This window comes from Symsagittifera roscoffensis, chromosome 5 (assembly GCF_963678635.1).
Source record: "Symsagittifera roscoffensis chromosome 5, txSymRosc1.1, whole genome shotgun sequence".
In the NCBI taxonomy this organism is placed as follows: domain Eukaryota; kingdom Metazoa; phylum Xenacoelomorpha; order Acoela; family Convolutidae; genus Symsagittifera; species Symsagittifera roscoffensis.
In genome coordinates, this window is record NC_087066.1 from 53,510,190 (window position 1) to 53,535,772 (window position 25,583).

Genomic DNA, 25,583 nt, shown 5'->3' on the forward strand with positions numbered 1-25,583 from the left:
CTACTTGATTCTGCGTGGAAAACAAAAAGAAAAAAAAACTAAAACACCCGAATACGAAGTTCCTCATCATTTTTAATGTTCGGAACTAAAACAATGAAACTCTTTTTTTTTCTGGAGTACCTTTTGCGTCCGCGAACTTCTGCAGTGAAGCCATGGGATCTGAGCCGGGGCTGAGGACAAACACGAGGGGTGTGGAACAGTTGCTGTCTATGAAGCTCTTCTCAAGGTCAAAGGTCGGCGGGTCAACGTATTCTTTGCCCATGCGCTTCACCACAAATTTGATTACCGCCGAGGTTATCTAAAATTACCAAAAATCCTGAAAATTTTTTTAAAAAAAAGTTTCGATTTCTATTTCGATCCACAAGTATAATAAAAAATTTACAGAAAAAGTCTTAAGGAAAGATTTCAGACTATTTCCAATTTGAGTCTTGATACTTGATACGAGTTGCGAGTTGAGTTGTTCAATTGGCCTTTTGATTCTTGAAAAATAGGATAAAATGGACCATAAATGCGATTATTTTCCTATAAGATTTTTATTTGTGGTTCGTCTGGTAGCATTATGAGGAGCGTTGTTTTGCAAGAAGTGAAGTTTTGTGGTGCGTACTTTGTCGGGCCTGAAACACCTGGTGATGATGAGGGTCTGAATGTCGGTCAGCTGGTTTGGCTTCCACCCATCTGGCATCACACTGGAAGGGTCGGCTGCTTCAAACATCTTCTTCCAACGCAAGTACTGCAAAATAAGGGAGATATAATAAATTAATTCCGATTCTTATGATTAACAATGCAAATAATATTGCAAAAAAAACTAGTTTTTTTTATACAAAAGTTGAGGAAATTCGTCGCCTGCAAGGACATTGCTTGTAGACTCAAGCTAAACTTGGTTTCAGGCGTCCTAAAAAACATAAATACATTTGCGGTTAGTAAGCGACAGGAACAGTAGTTTATGTCCATTCAAATTTTATAACGTTTTTTTTTGGATTTAATTCGAGCGTGCGTTCTAGTTCGTTACTCGGTAAATGATGAATTATACTAGATTATCTGTCTAACAAAGCGTTTTTGAGAATAATTTACTATTTATTATTATTATTTGACATATTGAGATTGAAAAGAAAGTTTTCTCAAGAAGAAAGTATCCAAGAAAACCCAAGTTTTGTTAACTGCTACAAAATTTTCCGAGTGCATGTATTTGGAGGATTCGAGTGTGACAGGATGCATCTTGAATTGTTTAATTTCCCCCAACAAGTGACACAGGGAATTTAAATCAGGGTATCAGAATCTTTCAAAGTAAATGAAGAGGTTCCGCATAAAAGATCTAAAACTGCTAAAAAGTCAAAGCTTGTCTGGGAAAATAGGAGACCGAGCAAATCATTTGAACTCTCATGAGTTTTCTGATGAGTTTTCCTACGTTTCGTTCGAAGTGTTCTTTGAACCCAGTCATTCGGGGCAGTTCAGCAGCCTTGCATATCTCGTTCCAGGTCTTTTCCGAGAGCCAGTCGGAACAGGGGTTCGGGTAGGGATTGTCCAAGGTCACGCTTCCAGTGAGGAGGAACCGCAGTTCCTGGTCTTCTATCCTGATAATTTACCCAGACTCTCGACTTAAATGATACGAAATGATTTCTCACAATTAGAGTTTGTGATCATCATTTGTGAATCTTTTTCGGCGAACAGAAAGAGATCAATTGTTTTAGGTCGTCTTACGCCTTTTTAATCAACAAAACTATGAAAAGCTCATCAAATTTTGAATGATAAATTTGAAGCATGATGAATTAGTTAATATTATTTGGATATGATTTTTTTAGCAGATGGAGTTTTCTAGGAAGTTTACCTTTCGTCAGACTTGTTCACTTGTCCATCTGTCAACCATCCCCTGAAAAAAATTCAGTATGGAGGGTCAAATTTAGGGTCATTTTCGAAGGGTAATTTAGCCTGAAAACGAAGAATAACATTTTACTGAAGAAAGAACTGACAAGTAGTATAATAAATTTAAAAATATTCAAATTCTATGTCTTAGTTGAGGTTGTTTCTTTAGTAAGCACCATAGGCAGATTTTTTCGAGGGGGAAGATTTTCAAAAAAAAATTCAAAAATTTTGCCAACCTTTTGTTTTGTTTTCAGGTTGACTAAATTGATGATATTTAGAGCTCTCCCAAAGCACTAAGAAAACCCTTTCGGCCAATTTTTTTTCTATCAACCTCTGGACCATAAGGATAGGGGATTGTCAATTTTATATATATTATTTTATGTGTGTTATACGTTTTATTTTGAATCACTTTCTCGACTTACTTTCCACGGATGATGGAGACGGTGAGTAGGAAGGAGAAGAGGAGCTTGTCTTTCTCGAAGAGAGATCGACACACATTCTGGTACAAACTAGAACGACAAAAGCACTACAAGTACAACAAAGGGCTCATGTAAACAACACCCAGGTCCAAAAGAGAACACCTATAAAGTCCAAAACTGCTACGCTTGATATCGTGCCCTATCTGAGTTGTTTGATCAATCTATATTTTTAATCAGGAATTTTTAGTACAAAAATAAAATGCACCGAAATTTTACCTTTAAAAAATAGGTTCAACATCAGATGTTAACAAGGATAGCTGGTTGCTGTGCAAGTAGCATAGAATGTTCCGACCACATTCTCAGAAAAAAATGGTTTCCCTCAAAATAGAGTTTTTTTTGTACGTCTTGTAATGATAGAACTTTACAGACGCGTAAAAATTTAGTGAATTAGGCATTAACGACTAAAATTGTATTGAAAAATTGAATGAACAAAAATGATAAAAAAAAGTTTCGCCAAATAAGAGAAGCGCTAAATAAGGATTCCAAAGACTAATAATTCTTTCATAGTAAATTAAGTAATTTTTACCCTAAAATTATTTTGATATATATAGAGAACAGTACGCTATCGCTTTGCTTGCTCGAAAATAGACGATGAACCAAAAATTTTTAATTTCATTCGAATCACAACTGGAAGGGCTTCAATATGATATATCACTCAACACAGTAGGATGATTTTTTTTGGTAGCTGATTTTGCGTGGAAAACAACAATAGAAAAAAGTAAAACGCACCCGAATACAAAATTCCTCCCCGTTTGTAATAGTCGGAACAATAAATACCGCCCAGTTTCTCTGCTAATCAATTTTTGCCAGCAATTTTGGTCGCTTATTAATTTAAAAACAAGACTGCTCGTATCAGGGCGAAGCCCTGAATGTTCCGACTGCCTTTTAAGTTTTATGGAGCAGCAGTAATAACATAAAAAAATTAAATGAAATAAAATAAAATGAAAGTTTTTTTTTCTAAAATTTGAAATTTTTTTAATGAAAATCATCCCCCCACACGCCATATAAAGTACAAAAAGAGAGATTTCGTGCCTTGTAATAAATCAATTATGGCAAATAAGCTTCGTTCAACTAATTTGGAACGATTTATAAGACGGATTAAATCTCCGCTTACGCGTTAATAGCGCGAATTATATCGCGCGTTAATTGTCCCAAATTGGTCAAAATGGCTAAAATGGCAATCTTTAAACCCTCAGAACTTTACGAAAAATGATCACAGGTGAAATATCTTTTCAAATTTAAGCTCAGGACAACAATACCTTTTGAATGATATAAAAAAATTCCGTCAAAAATGGCTAGTTAAAAAGTCGACATTTGTCTGAAGAAAAAAAAAACCCACCCCGAGCACAAATATTCCGTTACTTTCGTATCGAAAGTCGGAACAATAATCACAGCAAGTGAGTTTTCTGCGATTCGAAAAGAATCTAAGGAAAGCTATGCAGCCTGTTCAACCATATTCCGTAATTTGGGTGTTATTCTCTCTCTGTGTAGTGTTTAATTCTTATCCTCATTCCTATTAGTTACACGCCTAGTGTACCGAAACACGCTGATGTTCGCTGATGATAAAAATGCTATTGCAAGGACATCGATTCAAAGTTTCATCCAGATTTTGTGAATTTTCAGGTATGGTTAGTTTTATATAAATAATCACTATATCCAGAAGATTTTTTCAAAAAAATTTCAATCATAACTTTGAAAGTAAATGATTTGGTTTCTGTTCTCCTACGACATCTGTAGGTGTTTTGACATCTTTGTTGACAAAAAATTGACTTTCAAGTATCATTTTGCAAAAACAGTCTTTAAATTAAAGAGCCTTTATAGTGTTGTTTAAAGATTAAAAAATTCCGATCAAACGCACGCGAAAAAAATTGCTTGTTCATACATGCCCATTTTTCCTAAATTAAATTACCTTTGTTCTGTGCAAAACAAAAGGATCAAATGGGGTTCTTGTTGCAGAAATTTGACAACTTTCCAAATGAATGTCAGTTAAACAGGAGTTTATTGGCCGGAAAAAATTTCGTTGTGACGCTCTTAAATTTTTTCTCCAATCAATGAAAAAAATGTAATCAAACAAATTCAAATCAAATTCTTACAGTATTAGTAAGTTTCTTTCCAGCAGATTTCAGAAAAACCAATTTGCCCTATGAAATTTAAATATTCATTGCTGAAGAACCGCGTAGCAGGCTTATGTAAAACGAATACAATTTATTATCAGAAAATCTTGATTGACTGCCCAATCAGCATAATTTTAATTGTGGATAAATTTAAAAACAATTTATATTTGGAATTGCCCAAGTTAAAAATTTTAAGTTGAAAATTTTTTTTGTAGTTTTGTAAATTTTTTTCAAGAGCTGTCTTGAAAAACAAATTGATTTTGCCGGTCTTCACTAAAGTCTTTTTCCTCCAAAAATTTCTCTAATAATAGTTTTTCTTACAACGTTTTCTTATAAAAAACCAGCTCAAAAACTAGAAAAAAAAATATTTTTTCTCATTGAATCAGTAATTTTTGAACTAGGAAGAATGAGACACAAAATCTAACTGTAAAATTTTGTCAGCTGAATCAGCTTTAGGTTTCATTTTTTTTCGCATTTTTTTCTTTAGTTATGCTCCCAGTGGACATTTAGTACTCCTTATTTTTCTCATGGCAAATAAGTTTGACGACTAAGTTTAATCAATCTTTTTTTTTGAGAAAAGTTGATGTTTTAAATAATAAGAATATATTGTTATCAAAAGAATTTTGAGTGAAAAAAAAACTGCTCATTGGTACTTTGTTTTGGAAGAAGAAATGGTAATAATAATATAAATAAATGAAACTTCTTTAAACTAAAAAAAAAAATTTCAGTTTATTTTTCTAATTAAGCAAAAAAAAAAAATCAAATTGAAAAACATCAAGCAAAACTGCTAGCTTGATTAATTGAAAAACACCCTCCATGCAACGCTCGTCATTCAATTTACCCCGAATTTGCAAACATCCATTTTTTTGTCTTTTTATGTAGCAGTTTCAATTACGAAGCAAAATAAAAAACTTTTTTTTTCTCACTTTGATACAATTTTTTCAAAAGGCTAACCTAATTTGGGCCACCTGGATCAATGATTGTTTTTTTTCTTCAATTCGCTGGGAAATCTAGAAGTTAAAATGGATTTTTGAAACTAAAAATCACGCTATTTTGTTTACACCACTTGCATTTTTGTTGCTAATTTGTTGTGGTAACTTATCTTTCGTTTTGTAAATGAATTTCAAGTCAACCTAGAAATATCTGAATTATCCGAAACAGCATGTCCGCTGTTTCCGCGTGTGATTTCGAATACAGTAAGCGTATTGAGCTTGAATTAAAATTGAGATGTTTTTAAAAAACAGGTGGGCTAAATATCACAAACCATTTTTTTGTATTTTGCTGCAATCAAGAAAAATTGCGACGGAAAAACTGACGCAACAAAAAAGACAAAACTGTCAACGTAGTCAGTTTTTTCCCGTAATTTGTATCGTAGAAATGATTTTAACCTGAAGGTGAAGTCTCTATTGAGAAAGTGCATCCGTTTTTCCAAATTGTTCTTTTGGTTTGTCTTCTCCAGCGTCTGTAACAAAATCAGAGCTCAATTTTGACTCAATTTTTCAAGATATCTCAAGAAAAAGAAACTTAGTTATTTACAATTTAAATCAAATTCATCTTATGTTCAAGACCTTTTATCACCGACGTGAGTTTCCCTCAGCGCTTTTGTTCTAGTTGCTAATATATATTAATCGACTTTTCCTTTGATACTGATAAACAGAAATGATGATTCTCAGAAAAATCCAACTATATTTTGGAAAACCAAAGTTCTCAAAATATTTTTTTTCTTGAAGTTTTTAAATTTTGGTTAAAAAGCTATGAACGTTTTTTTCTAGTTTGAAATGAATTCAAGTTTTTTGAAAGCGAGACCTTTAAAAGTGTTGCGTACCTGCACGAATAGCTTGATATAGAAGTCGAGACTGAATTGATACATTGGGTCAATGGAGGTCAAACTGGTTGACACGAAGAACATCAAGGCGGAGTGAACAGATACGGGGATGTATTTGTTCCTCACCTGCAGATTGAGAAAAAAAGTATGTTTTTGTATAAGCAAACATACAAAAATATGCACAAATTACAAGACAAAGACAATCAAGTCAGTTTGTAAATATCAAAAAATGTTCTGATTACAAAAATTTTAGCTGAAATATGCATCAAAAAGTTTTCTGATTACAAAACTTTCGCTGAAGTATGCATCAAAAGTATATAACCATCACCAGGGGCGGATCTAGGATTTTCGAAAATTTGGACAACCTTTTTTTTTTTTTACAAAACTGATTACAAAACTTTCGCTGAAGTATGCATCAAAAGTATATAACCGCCACCAGGGGCGGATCTAGGATTTTCTCGAGGGGGGGGGGAGGATTTTCGAAAATTTGGACAACCTTTTTTTTTTTTTTAGGTCGATCAGATTGATTTTCCGAGCTCTCCCAAAGCAGTAAAAAAAACCCTGTTTTGGCCAAATTTTCTGCGCCGCAGTCAATTTTTTGAAAAAACAGGTCAAAAAAGCCGTTTTTGGGCACTTTTTGGAAAATTTTGACAGAAAAAACGCGTTAGGGTCGGTCGGCCAAAAATGGATTTCTTAAAAAGTACCAAAGGGGGGACCCTTTGGGTTGGCAAGGGTTCGAATCCCTGAGGGAGGGGGCGTCCGCCCTCCCCCCCCCCCCCCCCTAAATCCGCCCCTGAACATCACTGATGTAGGTATCAAAATATATAAGCAAATCTTCAAAAAATGCTTAAATTACAACACAAAGGCAATCAAGGAAGTAAATTAGCTCCGAACGATTGCGTTAGCTCTCAATAATTGACAAAAAGGCAAATAAGTGCCATAGACTGGTATATTCGATTAAGCCAGGTTATTAGATCAGATAGTTCAAATCTCAACGGTGTTTGATGCGTCGATTATACAGTGCTGATTTAAATTATCCGGACAAAACGAACAAAACTTGAATTTTCAAACGCGTTTTTCTCAAATTGGGTTAAGGTTTGACACAAAAAGTGTGGAGAACAAAAGTTGCTTAAAATTTCACCAGAATTAAATTGTGCCATTTTTTCTCCGAAATTCTCAACAAAAAATTTACCCCAAAAATGGGTCATTTTGGCTTTTTTCAATTAATCAAGAATTACGCTGAAAATATTTTGTTAATTGATAAGCAATTTATATCACATGAAGCCCCTTACGCAGCTCAACGAAGTTTAAGAAGGGTTAAATCTCCAAAAACCAGTATAAGAAAAAAAAATGTCACTTGATAGTCAATAAATGTGATTTTTACTATATAAAACCCAGAATCTGTTTAAAAATAAATTTAAACACTTTGCGCAAATTTTTGGAGATTTAACCCTTCTTAAACTTCGTTGAGCTGCGTAAGGGGCTTCATGTGATATAAATTGCTTATCAATTAACAAAATATTTTCAGCGTAATTCTTGATTAATTGAAAAAAGCCAAAATGACCCATTTTTGGGGTAAATTTTTTATTGAGAATTTCGGAGAAAAAATGGCACCATATTAATTCTGGTGAAATTCTAAGCAACTTTTGTTCTCTTCACTTTTTGTCTAACCTCAACCCAATTTGAGAAAAACGCGTTTGAAAAATCAAGTTTTGTTCGTTTTGTCCGGATAATTTAAATCAGCACTGTAACAGCTAATTGGGATAAGGCTTTACGGTTCTGCATTAAAAAAATCGATTTGATGAAGTTGTTTCAGTATGTGATTTCGAATACAAAAAGCGAAAATTGCATGAAAAGAGTTTGAATGAGGTTCAGGGGCGAATCTAGGATTTTCCCGAGAAGGGCGGATTTCGAAAAACTTTTCAAAAATGTGGCTAACTTTCTTACGTTGACTAAACTGATTTTCTGACCTCTTCCAAGGCACTAAAAAGACCGTTTCGGACAATTTTTTTGCACCGCAGCCAATATATTTTTTTTAAAAATGGGCGTTTTTGAAAAACGCATTTTGAGGCACTCCTGAAAAACCCGCATCTTTCTGCAAATTTTGAAAAAAAAATCTCGTTTTTTCGGCGCATGCTCCCCTCTCAGATTCTTGGTTTTGGGTAGTCAGGCGGTCAAATTCCTGAGGGGGGGGGGACGTGATGAATCCGCCCCTGATGAGGTTCATTGTTATAGGTCGCATACCTGTGAGATTGACTCCTGAGTCTCCTCACTAGTGGTCTCTTTAACCTGCAGCTCTTCCGAGAGACACTTGGAGGATGTCAGAACCTCAATAGCCGCGTCGTCTTCCAAAATGTTTCCCTGAATAAACATACAAAAATATAGTTTTTTTTCTAACCTCACTTTTGAATTAGTTTTTTCCAGTTTTGTAAAAGCTAGAGTTTTTCGTGAAACAAGCATAAATTGAGAAAAACGAAACAAAAAAAAGTGACCAATCAATGAAAATTAGAGACTTCTACGGCTGTTTCGTAACTTTAATCGATTAGATGTTCAGAATTGAACACGTGATTCTAAGTAGCTCAGCTTCACTTCCCGGGTCGAAAATGATAGCCTTCCATCTTGATCCTGGCTGGTAAACAATTATTGTTTATTAAAGTTTTTAACTTTCAGATCCTGGCTGGTAAACAATTATTGTTTACTAAAGTTTTAAATTTTTTATTTATTCCGATAATAATCAAACATAAGCCAAAATCTCGGAATAAATAAAAAATTTAAAACTTTAGTAAACAATAATTGTTCACCAGCCAGGATCTGAAAGTTAAAAACTTTAATGAACAATAATTGTTTACCAGCCAGGATCAAGATGGAAGGCTATCCTTTTTGACCCGGGAAGTGAAGCTGAGCAACTTAGAATCACGTGTTCAAATCTGAACATCTAATCGGTTAAAGTTACGATACAGCCGTAGAAGTCTCTAATTTTCATTAATTGGTCACGGTTTTTTTTCTTCGTTTTTCTCAATTTTAATTTATATGCTTTTACAACGACTCTTTTCAAATCTAATGCAGATTAAAGAGATCTATGATCTACGGTGCGAATAATAGTGCCAACTTAAAGTTACTAAGAGAAACAAGACACGCTATATGACCGAGTCCTTGTTTCTCTTAGTAAAATTTTAAAAAAGAACTAAGCTAAAATTTTCTGGTGTGTGCAGTTATAATAAACAAACAGCCAGCAAAAACTTGCTAAAGTGTTAATGAACTCAACGGAACCGCAAAGAAACTTTCTGTTTCAGTTTTTTCAATTTCATAGATGAATTTCCAAAATCTTTGCGAATGAGTGTTTTTTTTTCAGTATAGCCAACTAAGTTTAGAAAAAATTGACTGATGATTTTTTTCAAATTCCGATAACAAAAATTTTGAAATGAAAATTTAAAAAAAAACAAGTAAAAGAAATTTAAAATGATAAATTTTGAAATACAAATTTAATGAAATTGCTACTTAATAAAAATCAACGTGCATTTTTTTTTCGTGAAGATGAAAAAAATAACAACAAATTTGTCTTTGAGTGTTTTAAAACAGAATCCAACAATTTATTGATATCAATTCAGTGCTCATTCTTTATATAAAACATCACACAGGGAAAAAAGCCTGTCGATTGATGTCCCTGAAATCACTCTTCAAGCATTTTTAAAAAGAAGAAAATTTAAGTAAAAGTATCTCCTAAAAATCATCAACATTTTGTCCTACAATTTAAACCCAATAAGTTTTGGGCTTTTTTTTATTTCTTATGAAAGTTGTAGGCCTAAAGCGATCAACTTTTCCGCCATTTATTTATTTTTAAAAACATTGCGAGGCTAAACTCTGCTCTGGATAGGTTCACAATTTAGTGTGTGTACGTCTCTGAAATCCAGATTTAAGTCTTTACACAAGTTAAATATTTGTCAGAACGATCAAAGAAAACGCAAGAACAAAAGAAGATCAAAGAGCGCGTCCTTGTTGAGGAATCCGGTTATCAATCTCAAAAAAAATGTTTGGCTGGCTCGTAATGAAAAAGTGTGGCCTTCGTAATGAAAAAGTGTGGCCTGGTAGTGACCTGGCTGGCGGAGAGTATCTCGAGTATCTTGTCCTCGATCTCCTTTAGTTGTCGCTTGCACATGGCGCCCTCGGTGATCAGCTGGTTCCTTTTCTCCTCCAGCTCTGGCTCCTCCATCGCCGCCACCAGATTCAACAGCTGGTTCTCCAGAGCCTCCCGCGTGATCATGAAGTTGATGATCGTCACCTGCAGCCAGTCACAGTCATGACCATTTAAGCAATCTGTTTAATTTATGATCATTTAAATAAACTTTTTAAAACATGACTATTTGAATAATCGGTTTAAATTATGACCATTTAAATAATCGGTTTAATAATCGGTCATGGCCATTTAAATCATCGGTTAAATTTCTTGTTTTGGAATATTTCATGAAGTGAACGATATTTTATTTTATGAAGGTAGGAACTATTTGTAGGGCGCATTTTGACCTCCCGATTTTGAATGCCTCGCACATAGCAAGATTGGTCAATATTAGTATCACATTAAAGCTCTTTTAGCCAGTATTTGAAAAGAAATAAAGAGTTCAAAAAACAGTCTCTGTTTTTAGTCCGATTTTCAGTCGCAAACTTGATTTCAGCTCTGATGACACTTTAATTGTATGTTTTTATGACAATTGGAGTCGGTGGACAAAATTTAGAATAACAAAAAATGACTTGTGGTCGGAAACCTTAGACGATCCCAAAGAATAGTTGGAGAGATTCGGCGCTTGAGCTTTTTGGCAAGAAGGGTTTCCGGAGCTACCAACGATTCTTGCCTCTTAAAAAGAAGGGAAAAAGACTGCATATCTATCCAGTTTTTTTTTGTTCGGATCAACTTAACAATCGACTTTTCTTTGGTATCTTCCAAATTGCCACGTCTGCAAATGGAAGCAGTAAATTAGCACTAGAGCGTTTTGTTTATTATTCAAATTTTGCTGCGTTCTGATTGGTCGAAAATACGACAACTTAATCTACTTAATAATTGCCCCCCTTTCTTGAAAGGGGGGCAATTGTTAAATAGATCCGTTGGATCTACTCAACAATCAGCCCCTTCAAGAAGAGGGGGGAGGGTGGTAAGTAGATTATGTTGTCGAATTTTCGGCCAATCAGAATGCAGCAAAATTCGAATTTACACAACGCTCTAGTGCGAATTTACTGTTTTGATTTACAGGGGTAGGGGTGGAGATTCTTTAGTAGATACCATAGGGTGGGGATCGATAAGTAGATTCGATCCTTTTTTTTTGTCTTCACCTTTACAGACACTTCGGGTAGATAGTGGGGGTTGAGTATGCGGGTCGTCATGTACAGTCGGAAGTCCTTGCTGAACTGGAACACATTGTCTCTCAGTCGGATGTACTCAGCGCCAGCCTACACACAACAGAACTCATGACGTCACATTTTATTACGAAAATTCGCTTCGATATCAGCATATTCATGATTGCAAAACATGCAAAAATCTTGTCATTCGAAACCTATAGATCGACTTATGCATAACAAAATGCATTGTTTTTTTATGCATTGTTTTTTTTTTGTCGCAGGCGCTATTAAGCCTACTTAAACTGTTCAAAAATTTTTGGTAAACAAATCTGAACAAATCAAATCAGGTCGAAGAATATTTTGAAATTGGATAATTTTGCGAGAGCTAAGTGCATTTCAAAGACGTGGTTTTCTAATGGTTTGTGCGCGCATTATGATTAGAATCGCGCTGCCTAGAAGTTTTCGTCTATTTTGTTTCAAGAAGTATAAATGTGCATTGACTTGATAGAAACTGATGGTGCATTTAGAAATAAGAGGTTCAGTGAGATAGTAAAGAGAGAGAAATATCTGTGAACAAATTACCATTCCAGCATCGCCTGTCTAAAAGTTTACAACAATCTAATCAGGTGAAAAATCAGTTGAACTTTCTTATTTGGCTTAATTTCAGAATGAGTCAAATTTGGCATCAAATTTGTATAATTTTACCAAACATTTCAGGAAAAATTAAAATTTTGCGCAAAAAATTAAGATTTTTTTTGTATTATGTATAAAATGAAACTATTGTCAATTAACTGAGCTATTAGTTGGCTGTCAAAACAGATTACTGAAAGATATGTGATCTTAAAAAAAGACTTTTTGATCAGCTTCGCCTGACTAATGTTTTTGAAGTTACCTGTTTGAAGGTCTGTTTGAGAAGCACAGGGTCCAACACTGGGTCCAGCTCCTCCCCCACATTCTCAATCAAACAGGGGGCTCCAAACTGGAACAAAACACAGGCACGATTTATATCGAGTAGCTTTAAGTTATTTTTGACGATTAATCCATCTGGCAGTTTTTCCGTGTGGATGTCGACCGTCTTTGCTCTACCTCGTAGTGATCTTAAAAAATTTTGATGTCACAGTCATTTTTGTTTGTTCAGCGTCAACAATTAAAAACTTAAACTTAGTTTTTCGACATTTGAAAAAATTTGAGCAATTAACGTCCAAACCGGTGATTTAATGATTACCCGTACTGACAAAAAACAGTTTGCAACCAATTTTATACAAATAAAGTAGATATTGAATTTCTAAATGTTGATTCCAATCCATTTTAATTGACTAAGTTTAATCTCAAAGTTTGGCTTAAAAATCAATTTCAATCTGTTTTAATAAAAACTTGAATCAAAGTTTTCGCAGTGTTTACTGTTTGATTTTTTAATACGCAATTTACACCATGTTGATTGATTCAATTTGATTAAATAACAAAAACGGGAATGTCTTGCAGAAAATACGGTTTTTTCCTTATTTGATCAGATTTGATTATATTAAAATCCGCATAACTGCTGGAAATTGCTATTTAAATGTAAGTGGAGGTTGTTTACATGTGTCATTAAACAGTTTAAACAAATGGGCTAAAGCAAAAAAGATTTTGATTTTTTAGAGAAAACTACATAAATTGATCGTAATCTCAGTTTTATCACTGCGGGTAATTTTTTTGCCTTTCTGATTGCAAATTTTGGCATTAGAAATGACAAAAAAATGTTTTTGACAATTTTTTTATTGAAATGAATGAAAATAAAAAATTCTGACGCTAAAATGAGCATTTTTAGTTTAAAAAAAATAATTCCATTTTCTTTTGTTGATCATAAAATGGTTAGTCATTTTGCAATAATTCAACTTTAATGCTATTGGCGTTACGGTTATTCTCTTCCGTCTTCTACGCCGCAAATCACTTCTTTGAAGCAAAAGAAAACACCATGTATTTTACCAAAAGAAACTCAGCTGAAACTTTTGAAATTATTTGCAGCTTCGAAAACCAAAAATATGAATTGTTTTTTAAAATGAACAGCATTATGCCACGAACGTTCAATCCAACAAGCATTCCTTATTTCCCCAACTTCTCAAGCCAGCTTAAGTTGTTCTGTTATACAAAACTGGTAGTAAAACTGATCCTGGCAATTGAAGGCCCCTTTTTTTGCTACCGGCTATTTGCAAAAATTTTGAGAAAACTGAATTTTAAACAGTAAAATTACTATACTATACACTTCTAAAACTATGCAAAACATATATTTAACCAATTCTACAATATGGTGTTCTAGTTTATGTTACAATATGTAGAGCGGGTATGAAAAAATTGAATGGTATGAAAAATAAATTAACCAGAAATTTTTTCTTCAATGAAAAAAAAAATCAGTCTATCAACGACATTGCATGTCTGCGAACTTTTTAAACTTTCAAGCAAATTATCAGGAAAACAAGAAAAACAAGAACAACAAGACTGCTCGTATCAGGGCGAAGCCCTGAATGTTCCGACCGCCTTTTAATGTTTATGGAGCAGTAATAATATTTAAGAAACTAAATGAAATAAAACAAAATGAAAATTTTTTTCTAAAATTTGAATTTTTTTATGAAAATCATCCCCCCACACGCCATATTAAGCACAAAAGGATAGATTTCGCTCCTTGTAACAAGTCAATTATGGCAAATAAGCTTCTTTCAACCAATTTGGAACGATTTCTAAGACGGATTAACTCTCCGCTTACGCGTTAATAGCGCGAAATATATCGCGCGTTAATTGTCCCAAATTGGCCAAAATGGCAATTTTTAAACCCCCGTAACTCTGCGAAAAATGATCACAGGTGAAATATCTTTTCAAATTTAAGCCCAGGACAACAATACCTTTCGAATGATATAAAAAAATTCCGTCAAAAAAGGCTAGTTAAAAAGTCGAAATTTGTCTGAAGAAAAAAAAACCCCACCCCGAGCACAAATATTCCGTTACTTTCGTATCGAAAGTCGGAACAATAAAAAAACAATTGATACAAAAGAAGTTGAAGAAATTATTAGACAGAATACACGAAACAAATTCCTGAAAACAATTGAGATCAGTTAACGCAGAAAAAGGTTAACTTCGCGAGAGTCAATATTCTGTTTTATTGTATCGTCAGACTGGACAAAACAATTTTAAGTGACATCTGCAATGTCACTCAAAAACGGATTAGTGGCTCTTTTCCAGTTTCCCCTTTCAAAATATCGAGATTTATGTTTGTTTTACGTGTTATTACGGCTAAAAGCGTGATGTTACGCTGTAATGTATGAAGAACAAATCTGTTCACAGTTGTCGATTTGTTCACCACGCCAAATTTCATTGCATTTTGAAAACGTTAAATAAGCTTTACAAAATTGAATTTGAAAAGGGGGAAGCTAGATTCAATTGCGTTTTTTTTAGTTTGGCTATTTCTTTTTGAATTGATAGATGTAACCTCGTTCAAAAGTTCATTTTTTTGGTTTGGCTATGTCTTTTTGAATTGAAAGCTGCTCCTTTGTTGACTAACTAATTTGAATGAGCGTATAAGTAATAGTATATTATAAATTACCTAAGTTCGATGCAATAGCTCGAAAGAGACATCACTCGAAAAGCTGAAACGCCTATTTGATACTCTACCAAAATGGTACTACCTTCATGGATAATCGTTTACGGTTATGACTTTTGTCAATGTTCCAAATTGAAAACAAAACTATTAATTTGAATATACAAAAATCTGTTTTACAGTGTAACCATTAAATTCAGGACGTTGTATTAAAGACAAAATTGATTGTATTTGGGTGGCTAACGTGTAAGCCAATTTTTTTGTTAGAAAAAATGTATTTCGTTAGAAATAATAAATTTTGTGAGAAATAATAAAATTTTCTGAGGTGGGGGGGGGGGGGGGTCTTGTCTCACAGTGATGCAGTTCTCGAGTGTGCGCAGATAGTCTGTGTCTGATAACTTGACCACCATCAGTTTGTTCACTCTCTCCATGTTTTTGATCCACTTGTTCGCCTGAGACTGGGGGTCAATCATCAGGGGCCAGCGGCTACTGTTCTTCACCAAAATTGCATTGTCCAGTGAGAAACTAAAACAAACCACACAAAATCATTTTTATCATTTTCAATCGTTCCGATCTTATGTCCTAAAACTTTGTTTTTCGACATGAAGATGATTAGTTGTATCGAAACGTGTTGTCAACTCATTTGTTGGTCTAGTTTTAAAAACATATTAGGACCAGTTTAACAAAAACATGCTAGGTTATCCTATGCCATCTTGGAGACAAAAATGAAATGTTGAAAAAATCCATTTTGGTTCGTTTTTCATTTCTTTTACATTTTTTCACAATCTTTAAGAATGAGCATGCTAATTGACCCGTTTTTGAACTAAAATAAAAAAATAGAATAAGTTACGCTCGATCGAGAAATGACCAGCAGCATTAACCATTTCACAATTTCAAAATTGAATCTTTTTGCCGAGTAATAGCGTTCTCATTATTCTGAGCTTATCCTTAGGCTTCCATTTTTACGTTTTTAAAAAAAAAAACAAGCAACTGTTCACAAGACCTTTTAAACATTACTGCAATATATTATATTGTTCGAAGTTCGAAATATAAGCAAATTACTGCAAAATGTTTAAAAAAACAAAACCGTTTTTACATTTTTTGCAAAAACACTAAGAAATGTAAAAAGAAATCAAGAAGTACACTTTTACACTTTTTTCGTTCAGCACGCAGACAAAAAAAATTGATCCCACAAATTGCAATAAAAAATCAAAAAACGCTGCCCGCATTGGAGTTTCATGAATAAAAATCGGTTATAATTGAGTTTCACTGTCAATGTTTACAAAAGTGAAAAAAAAATCGATTATAGTCAATTAAAAAGGGATTATAATTTTACTATTTTTCGAGGAAAAAAAATCCATTCTTAATTCATTATAATCGATTTTTTTCATTTTGTTGAGATGCGAATTTCAACGCACAAAAATTTTTTTTAAATTATTTTTGATTTTTTTTGAAAAAAAAATAATTTTGTTTCTTTTTATATTACTCAATAGCTGAACTTTGTTCTTTTCAACAATTTTCCGCTTCTTTTTCCTCCAATGTTTGTTCTTTGCCTCCTTTGTACCCTTACACTCGCCGTCCCCCACCTGAACCAATCCCAACCCTGCCCCCACCTAAACCAACCACCAAATGAATCCTAACTGAACCAAACCCCCCCCCCCCGCACACACACTCACTATACCTGAACCGGATCAGAGGGTGAGGGGTTCAAGTGGATGGGTGGGTTGTTGGTTCAGGTGCGGGGTCGGGTGATAAAGGTGGGGCGGGTGTGGTTCAGAGTGGGGGTTGTAAGGGAGCAAAGGGAGAAGAGGTCAACGAAAACTTTTTCAATTTGATTTTAGGTGTAGAAAAAAATTTGGACGTACATTCACGTTGCAAAGATTTCGCATTACTCATTTGTTAAATGCAGAATCTCTTGCAAAATTTTGCACGAGGCGAAACGCAATTAAAGTGAAAAAAAAATCCATTTTGATATGATTTTGTACTTGTTTTATAATCCATTTTAATATTTCAAACGAATTATAATGCATTATGTTTTTGCCAGAAAAAATGGATTTAATTCTATTTTTTTGTCCAATTTTGTTGTCTAAGCCTAACATGGGAATCGATTATATTGACAATGTTTGAGACCACAAAAATCCATTATAATCAGTTTTTTTTTTCACTTCTTTTTTTAGTTGCAAGTGCATTCAGGGTTGGTTTGAAAAACTTTGTCTCAAGTTGTTCAAATTTAACAAACGACATCTCGTTCGAAAGGTTGAAAAAGAAGCCCAGAAAAGCCAATAAGACGACTTGAATTGAATTTTGAGCCTTTCGAGAAGACGATGAAATATTTGTGCTCAGGTTGTTTTTGTTTTCTCCAGACTAATTTTGACTTTTAACATCGATTTTCGGGCAAAATATTTTTATGCTATATGAAAAAAAATCCGATCCTGAGCTCAACTTTCAGCAGATGTTAACTGAAAAAAAATTTCGGGGTTTGCAAAAAGCCACCTTGGATAATTTGGGACTAAGAACGAGCGAGACATTTCGCGCTATTAACACATAAGCAGCTATTTAGTTTGCTCATGAATCATTCGAAACTGATTTGAGGCAAGACATTTGGTGTAACTAACATGTTACCAGACGCTTGCAACATGACTTTTGTGTAAATACAAGTGTAAAAAAATTGTTGTGTAGAAAACAAGCATCGTTTTTCGACAGTTAACGTTTTGAGAAAAAGGTTGCAAAGCACTAGGTAGACAACTTAAGAAACAAATCGGCCAGGAAGCAGGGAAAGTTTTTTAGAACATATATTTATGGCACTAAATTTACTAAACAAAAGCTATCATCGTAATTTTCAATCAATCAAGAATATGAAGTGAAGGTTCTCTGCTCAATGCTAGAAACTTCAAAAACAGCACACGTGGAACGGGAATTTTTTTCTTCCAATGCAAGGACACTTGCTGAAATCCGACGTTTTTTCAAGTAAAACTTAATTGAAGTTGCGAACGGTTCTATTTAGCAAAGTATGACCTGGTAGTTTCTTTAATTTTGCCAATAAAAGTAGAAGCTAATTTACCTGTGGGCGGTTTTTACTGCGCAGAAATTTTTCGTCTTTTTTCATGTCTGATTTTTAGCTGCAAAAGCAAATATTTTCAATCAAAATTTCTAGAGAGTTTCTGTAAAGTTTTACACAAGTATAAGAAAGCCGATAGAACAAAATTTGATAACAAAATAACTCAACTTTGTGTGAGAAAAGGTGGACGCTGCAAAAATGATGCACTTCGTTCAATTAGTGAACGTTAATTGACACTCTTGTCCAAAGCAACATAACCACAATAATTTAGAGTAGTCACAATTATTCATACCAATACAAATCCTTTTCAATTTAATTTTTGTCAATCAAGCCAAAAAAAATCAGTCAAAAATGGCTAGTTAAAAAGTCGATATTTATCTGAACAAAAAAACCACCCGAGCACAAATGTTCCGTTACTTTCGTTACAAAAATCAAACCAATAACGAAAAATCATTTAACAAAACGGCTCGCATTTTGTTAAATGACTTGCATTAAAATTGTTAACTTGCCTCGCATTAAAATTGTTAACTAGCTTAAAACTGTATTATTACAATTGTATGATAACTCCATTTTTGAGCTGATTTTTTACTTTTCAACTAGCAAGTTTTGATGGATTTGTTATCATTTATGTTGTCTTGATCTAAAATTTAAAAAAAATGAGTGATCATTGTTCGTAAAGTTATGAGGGTTTAAAGATTGCCAAATTTTTTCAGTGTCGAGAACATAAATTCTGAAATTTTTTTTTCAGTGTCGAGAAAAACCAGTCAGAAAATTTTGATATTGATCTAAAACCAAGATAGTAAGGTGAAACAAAGCATGCCTTTTTTACTATGAATATAAAATAAAGTTATTGTTTTTCAAAATTTTAAACGAGTTTTGCTTTTCTCTCATCTTTTTTCTAAAAAAACTGTTTTCCGATTGGCCTTTTTACTATGAATGTTAAATAGTTAATTTTTCTTTTTTTCGTTAAGATTTTTTATCACAACACGCAGAAAAAACGAAAAAACTTTTTGTTTTTTATTAAAACTTTGATCGGAACATTCTGTGCTACTTGCACAGTAACCGCCTATACTTGGTCTACTTGAGTTTGGTTGGACTATTGATGAATAAAGATAATCGCTGCAGCTTTGAGTTAATATAACTATTTATAGATTAACTAAGAACAATTAAACAGTTTTAATCCCGTGTTAACATCCATACTTAAAAAAACGTACCATACAAATCTATAAAACAAAATGTTTTTTATCTTTTTCCATACATTGAGTGTATAAAAAAAATTTTAAAAAATCAATTTAAAAAAAATAGCATGATAAGAATTTTCTTACGTGACTAGAAAACACTCCACTTTTCCAAAATTTTGTGCACTTTTTGATAAATATTGATTAATAACAAAAAATAAAACTTTGTGTTTTCGATTCAATTGACAAAATAAGTTTTGTTTTGCGAAAAAATAGGCTACAGTTTTCAACCATCAGGTATTTTTTGGAATAAAAACTTTTCAACCATAAACAAAAGCTTACAATTCCTAGTTGTTTGTAATATATTTGAAAGAAAATTAATGCATCACAGTTTTTAGCGAATAATCAAATGCAATTCACCTGGGCAATTCATGCCACTCAACTTATGTGATTTTTTTGCTGAGGAAAAAAATTTGGTTAATTTTTCTTCGGACCTAATAAATACTGAGCGAGCTCGAGTTTTTTTTATTAAAAAAATTCATGTCAAGCAATTTTCCTTTGAAGAAAAAATGGTTATCATACAATTTTCATATATTTTATATGAAAATTGTTTTTATACTAGTTTCGTACGCATAGAATTCTACGAAAATGCTTGATAAGCATTTTTTTAGGTACGAAAATTGTATGACCAGCTTTTTTGCTCAACCCGGTGATTCTATAAAAATCGCTTGTTTGAAATTAAAGACCCAAATCAAGATTCTTGAAAATTAAGAGCTAGGAAATGACAATAAAAATTCTATTGAATCGTTGCTAAAGTCATGTTCCTAAGGTTGCAGCGCTTTATTTAAAAAAATATTTGAAACGTAAAATCAGTTTAAAAAGTATGTGGACCAATTTCACATCCTCAAACTCAAAGCCGTTTAATGGCTCTGAGTTTGCATTTTCGGATAATCATAAAAGAGTAATTTAAACGCAGCGCTTAGCAAGTTTAATATAAAATGAACGGTGGAGAATCCTAAAAAAGATTGATGTATTATTTTACATCATAAGAAAAGCTGTGTTGTGATTCTTGTTGCGGTTTTCGAAAAAAATGAAGTAAATTTATGCTTGGAGTAGCTTTTTTGTTCCGACTAATTTCACCAAAATTTTGTTCGCATGGAAATCCATATTGGATTTTCAAGACTACAAAGCGTGTGAGCTTGCTGAGTTAGGTTAAAGACTGTTCAAAATTTACTTAGTGTTTCTAATACGTATTAGGATCTTGCAAGATCTTTTAAAGAGATGCATCCTCTTTAAAAGAATCTTGCAAGATTCTTGCAAGATCTTGCAAGATAACCTCCCTTGATCGACTAGGGACGTCAATTGTTCATGAGTGTTGAGTTATCCCGCAAATTTAAATTTTCCATATTGTAGCGAGACAAACTGAATTTTTACTTTAATTCACCATACGACTCAAATTCTAGCTACTTTTATTTGATGTATTGACAAAAAAAAACATAGTTTTCTCGCGACCAGATATGAGGCAGGCAGAACATTGAGTGCTTCGACCTGATATACGAGCAATTTTGTTTGTTAATTTAGTGCTATCTTCAGGCTTAACTCATTGTTTACCTAATAATGCTTGATTTAAATGATCTGAATCTAATTTCAATCAAGTGAATATTTTCTCCTCCACGTCAGCCTGCAAAACCTTGTCCAGCTTCTTAAAAGAGATTCTTTGAAAAACCCCTTTTCAAAAAGAATTTAACTTCCGTTTAAAAAAAATCATTGTAAACAAAGACCAATGGATTGGGCGATACATATATTTTTCGTCTTAGGTTCGACTTTCGATCAAAGTAATGGAATAAAAATTTGCCTCGAGTGTGGCTTTTTCTCCAGACTGGCTTTGACTGATATTCAAAATATTTGAAAACTGTTACTGAATTTAACTCAGGTTTTAAAGGATATCTCACCTGCAACCGTTTTTGAGGAAGTCACAGAGAATTTGAACATGCCAATTTGACCAATTTCGGATAATTAGCACGCAGTATATTTCGTCTTAAGAAGGCGTGAGCGCCGAACTGAATCATTCCAACTTGAATCAAGGTGGATCGTTTGGTTTTATTAAAACATTACAAGCGCAAAAGTTATCACTTTGTTCTGTTAATTGCGTGGGGGGATAAAAACAAAAATCAGTTTTTTTGCCATTAAAAACGTTTCTTTGGGACATTAAAGCGCAATCGGAACATAGAAAGCTTCTTCCTGATACAAGCAGTTTTGTTTTTATTTCTATTGTAACTTACATCAGAACATGAGTGGTTGGTCGTAATAATTTAATAATTGGGTGCTAAAAGGACTTTACAACTTTGTTTATTCGAGTTTTTCCTTTTCAAGTAACAAGCAAATTCTGGTTCTAGATAAGTAATCTCCACATTCATAGTAGATACGTTCGCCTTGTGTTCTGCTTTTAACATTTTTTTCTAGCCCTCAAGACGCTCTAAAAAGATGTTATTTGCTTTTTTTCAAAAACATTACCATTGCCCGTAAACACATTAGCGGTCACAATGCGAAGTATGCTAAATTCGACTTGATTAGCTATCTTTTCTTCTTTGAGTTTTTTCAACTGCGTTTTCAACGTGAGTTTGCGCTGAACGAATATAAATATTCAAAACAGCGCCGATAATACTCAGTTAAATTGCAGTTTAACTTTCACCTTCATCAACAACAGTGCTTTGTAGATCATAAAACATTTATGATAGAAGTTGTATCTGGATTTGTCTGGCGAATCATTGCCAATCGTGGTATAAAACCAGCTCCAGAAGCTAACTCACTTTCCCGATTAAATAGTTTTTCTATTTTCACTTTGACGCTGGAAATGTTTGATGCCACACAAACATTTTGGGAAAAACTGCTTCACTTTCCTTCAAACTTCTGAAACTTTGCAGAAAAATTTAGATTTATTTTTTTATTTATTTAAATTGAAAAGTTATAACTCTGAATCTGGTTTTTTAAAGAGAAATGTTTGTATTAATAATATTAACATCATTACTTCTTTCGACAAGCTCAATTTTAATTAAGCAAATCAACAAATACAACGGATCAAAAAACCCAGTTTCAACCAAAGGGTTGGACTTAACCATCTCTACCATTTACGATGAACCCTTTCTATTCGAAATCAGCTGTTTAGAGAACCGAACTCAAAGAATTGGTTACATTCAGGACTTAATAAACGAGTTACAACTTCGTATGGGGTTTGAATACAAGTACGTAATAGTTCCGGATGGAAATTACGGAGCTCCGATTGGAAACGATACCTGGAACGGAATGGTCGGAGAAGTTTACCATGGTAAAGCTGACATGGCGTTTGCCGATCTCACAATTAACGCAATGCGCTCCGAAGTTGTCGATTTTACAGTTCCGTTTATGCGAATCGACTACGGGATGATTTTCAAAAAACCGACTGTAAAATTTGGTATAGTGGCTTATTTGATGCCATTCTCAAAAAAAGTTTGGTTTACAATTCTAGGAAGCCTAATTTTGGTATCAATCACGCTTTACTTTTTTGGGTTGTTCTGTTCATCTTCAAATAACCAGCTTGAAAATATTGGTTGCTGTTTTTATTTTTCATTCGCGTGTCTTTTTGCACAAGGACCCGAAACGTATCCAAAATCATTGGCCTCCAGAACAGCAACCGTATCATGGTGGTTTTTCTCCTTAGCGATTCTTACCATTTACACTTCAAGTTTAACGTCAATGCGTACCGTAAACCGGGCAACTTTACCGCTTAGAACAATCGAAGATTTGCTCGATTACCCAGACTTTCATTTCGCAATAGAACCCGGGCAGGCTGCTGAGTTAACGTTCCAGACTTCGACTTATGAACCGTTTCAGAGAATGTACCAAGATATGATAAGTCGAGATACAGGGTTCTATTTAATGCAAGAAGGCATGGACAGGGCAAGATCCCGAAACGACTTCGCTTTTATTGTCGAGTCGCCGTATATTGAGTATGAACTAACCATTGCACCCTGTGACCTTGAGGTCATCTTCAGTACAACTAGCCCCAAAACAGGAGTGGGATACGGAATCGCGTTTCCAAAAGGATCGCCGCTGACTGAAGTTTTTTCGACCAAAATTTTGGAACTAATTGAAGATGGTACCATTGCGACGATTCACAGAAGATGGTTTGTAACTAGATCACAGTGCTCGGAAAAAAAGAAGTTCGCTGAAAACGTAGAAGTCATTGTTTTCAAAGATATACAAGGGCTATTTTTCACATTTGGAATTGGTATCGTTGTTGCGTTCGTCATTTTTCTGGTAGCAAGTGTGTTCAAAGTTGCCAAGACGAAATACAACATGCAGAACTGTAAAAACCGACAACTAAACTATTAAAAAAATAAGCAAAAAATAAAATTAGTCAACATATTTTAGAATTTAAATAATATGATTCAATAAACTTTAGAATGGAAATAAAATTATTCCATAAATTTTAGAAGTTCTTAAAAGTTGTTTAGCTGAAGTTTTAAACAATACTGAAGACCTTTGGTGCTAGGTTGGTGCTTCCCAAAGTGCGAACATAGCAACTACGGTTTCCACGAATTTCTCTTAGCAGAGTTAATTTGGTTGCCTTTATTGAGAAATAATTCAATACTAATTTCAGGACAATTGGATTGGGCACATTAATTCACATCCATGGCAAAACTCTACAGCCAAATTTTGTACCCAATTTTTAGAAATAGGCTTTATGCATTTTATTCCAAGGTAAAAACAAAAAAAAAAACAAATTCCTTAGCAAACAAAAAAAGAGACTTAGCAAAAAAATGGGCCGGCCTATCCAGCTTCTTCACAAAAAAAAGAACCAAAACCTAAGGAACAAACTTAACGAGTCTTTGGTCTCACAGTTAGCAAGCCATAACTCATAACTAGACCAAAACCAGTCCAAATCTTATCCCCATTTGCAAGAAATTGACTCATTTTAACTTTTCACGGCAAAATTGGGACTTGAAGCCGAGCTATAAAATTTTTTTGAAAAAATTTGAAAATGGTTACAATTGCATTGAATTAAATTTTTGTCAGAATTTTGCGTAACAACCTGTAAAGCCACTGTTGAAAGCAAACAAAGATAAGACTGCCGTATCAGGGCGAAGTTCTGAATAGTTCCGACTGTCTTTTTAGGTCTATGGAGCAGTAATAACATGAAAAAAATGTAATAAAACAAAACTAAAATTAAAAAAAAATTGAAAATTTTTATGAAAATCATCACCCCCAAACGCCATTTAAAGTTTAAAGAAAAAGATCTCACTCCTAGTAAAAATCAATTATGACAACTAAGCTTCCTTCAACCAATTTGGAACGATTTTGAAGACGGAGTAAATATCCACTTACGGGTTAATAGCGCAAAATAAATCGCACGTCAATTGTCCCAAATTGGTCAAAATGGCAATTTTTAAGCCCCATAACTTTAACTTTACGAAAAATGATCGAAGGTGACACTGATAACTTTCGAATGATATAAAAACTTTCCGTTAAAATCGGCTAGTTGAAAAGTCGAAATTTGTCTGAAAAAACCACCCCGATTACAAATATTCCGTTACTTTAGTTACTTACGTCGAAAAATTAACCGGATGATCCCACTTGTCTGATTAAGAAAGAAAAATTTTGAGACAATAAAAGAACTCCTAATCAGAAAAAAATCTAAGAGTTCGAAAAAGAACTGTAATTATAGTTAAGAGAACGTAGTTGTAAAAGTAATAACCTTGGGAGGTCAGCACTCATCAAATGTCGTCTGATTGAATGAAAAAAGAGAAAAAAGTGCAGAAAATTTTTTCTAGACACTGACAAATTTCTTGATATATTTAGGGAATCAATCCAACTAATAGGGCTTGACTTTAATTACACACTTCCCCAGCTACGAGTTTTCTTTTAGGTTGTCAAAACTGGCTGAAAAAAACTGATCCTATGTCATAGCTCCTTCCGATATGCCATAGCTCCTTCCAGTCCCTTCCAACACTTTTCTAAACCGGCAAGTCAGTATGAATTGCGTAATACATACAAATTGTACACCATCGAGCTGTTGCGGCTGTGTTGTGTGGCTTCTCGAATAAACGGCCTGGAGTTTATTTTGTGAAAAAGCAAAAGCAAGAATTATAGTTTTTACTATTGCAAATCTGTGGAACCATCTATTATATTCTATT

At 33.7% G+C, this 25,583-nt stretch overlaps 2 protein-coding genes across 2 annotated transcripts in view; one reads left to right on the plus strand and one right to left on the minus strand.

The window, feature by feature from the left end:
- Positions 1–25,583, minus strand: part of LOC134846236 (dynein axonemal heavy chain 3-like) — a 174,034-nt gene that overhangs the window by 32,946 nt on the left and 115,505 nt on the right. Inside the window, exons 67-79 of the mRNA XM_063863505.1 lie at positions 15,528–15,699; positions 12,499–12,585; positions 12,189–12,206; positions 11,601–11,717; positions 10,372–10,557; positions 8,523–8,639; positions 6,279–6,404; positions 5,842–5,915; positions 2,283–2,369; positions 1,826–1,867; positions 1,406–1,571; positions 605–730; positions 121–298 (exon numbers count right to left, since the gene is read on the minus strand). Coding sequence (XP_063719575.1) covers positions 121–298; positions 605–730; positions 1,406–1,571; positions 1,826–1,867; positions 2,283–2,369; positions 5,842–5,915; positions 6,279–6,404; positions 8,523–8,639; positions 10,372–10,557; positions 11,601–11,717; positions 12,189–12,206; positions 12,499–12,585; positions 15,528–15,699 — 1,496 coding nt within the window. The remainder of the gene's footprint in view (positions 1–120; positions 299–604; positions 731–1,405; positions 1,572–1,825; positions 1,868–2,282; positions 2,370–5,841; positions 5,916–6,278; positions 6,405–8,522; positions 8,640–10,371; positions 10,558–11,600; positions 11,718–12,188; positions 12,207–12,498; positions 12,586–15,527; positions 15,700–25,583) is intronic.
- On the plus strand, positions 22,081–23,781 carry LOC134846234 (glutamate receptor 2-like). Its single transcript, XM_063863502.1, has 2 exons — positions 22,081–22,190; positions 22,404–23,781. Exon 2 carries the CDS (start codon positions 22,408–22,410, stop codon positions 23,779–23,781), a length of 1,374 nt encoding a protein of 457 aa, XP_063719572.1. The 5' UTR covers positions 22,081–22,190; positions 22,404–22,407.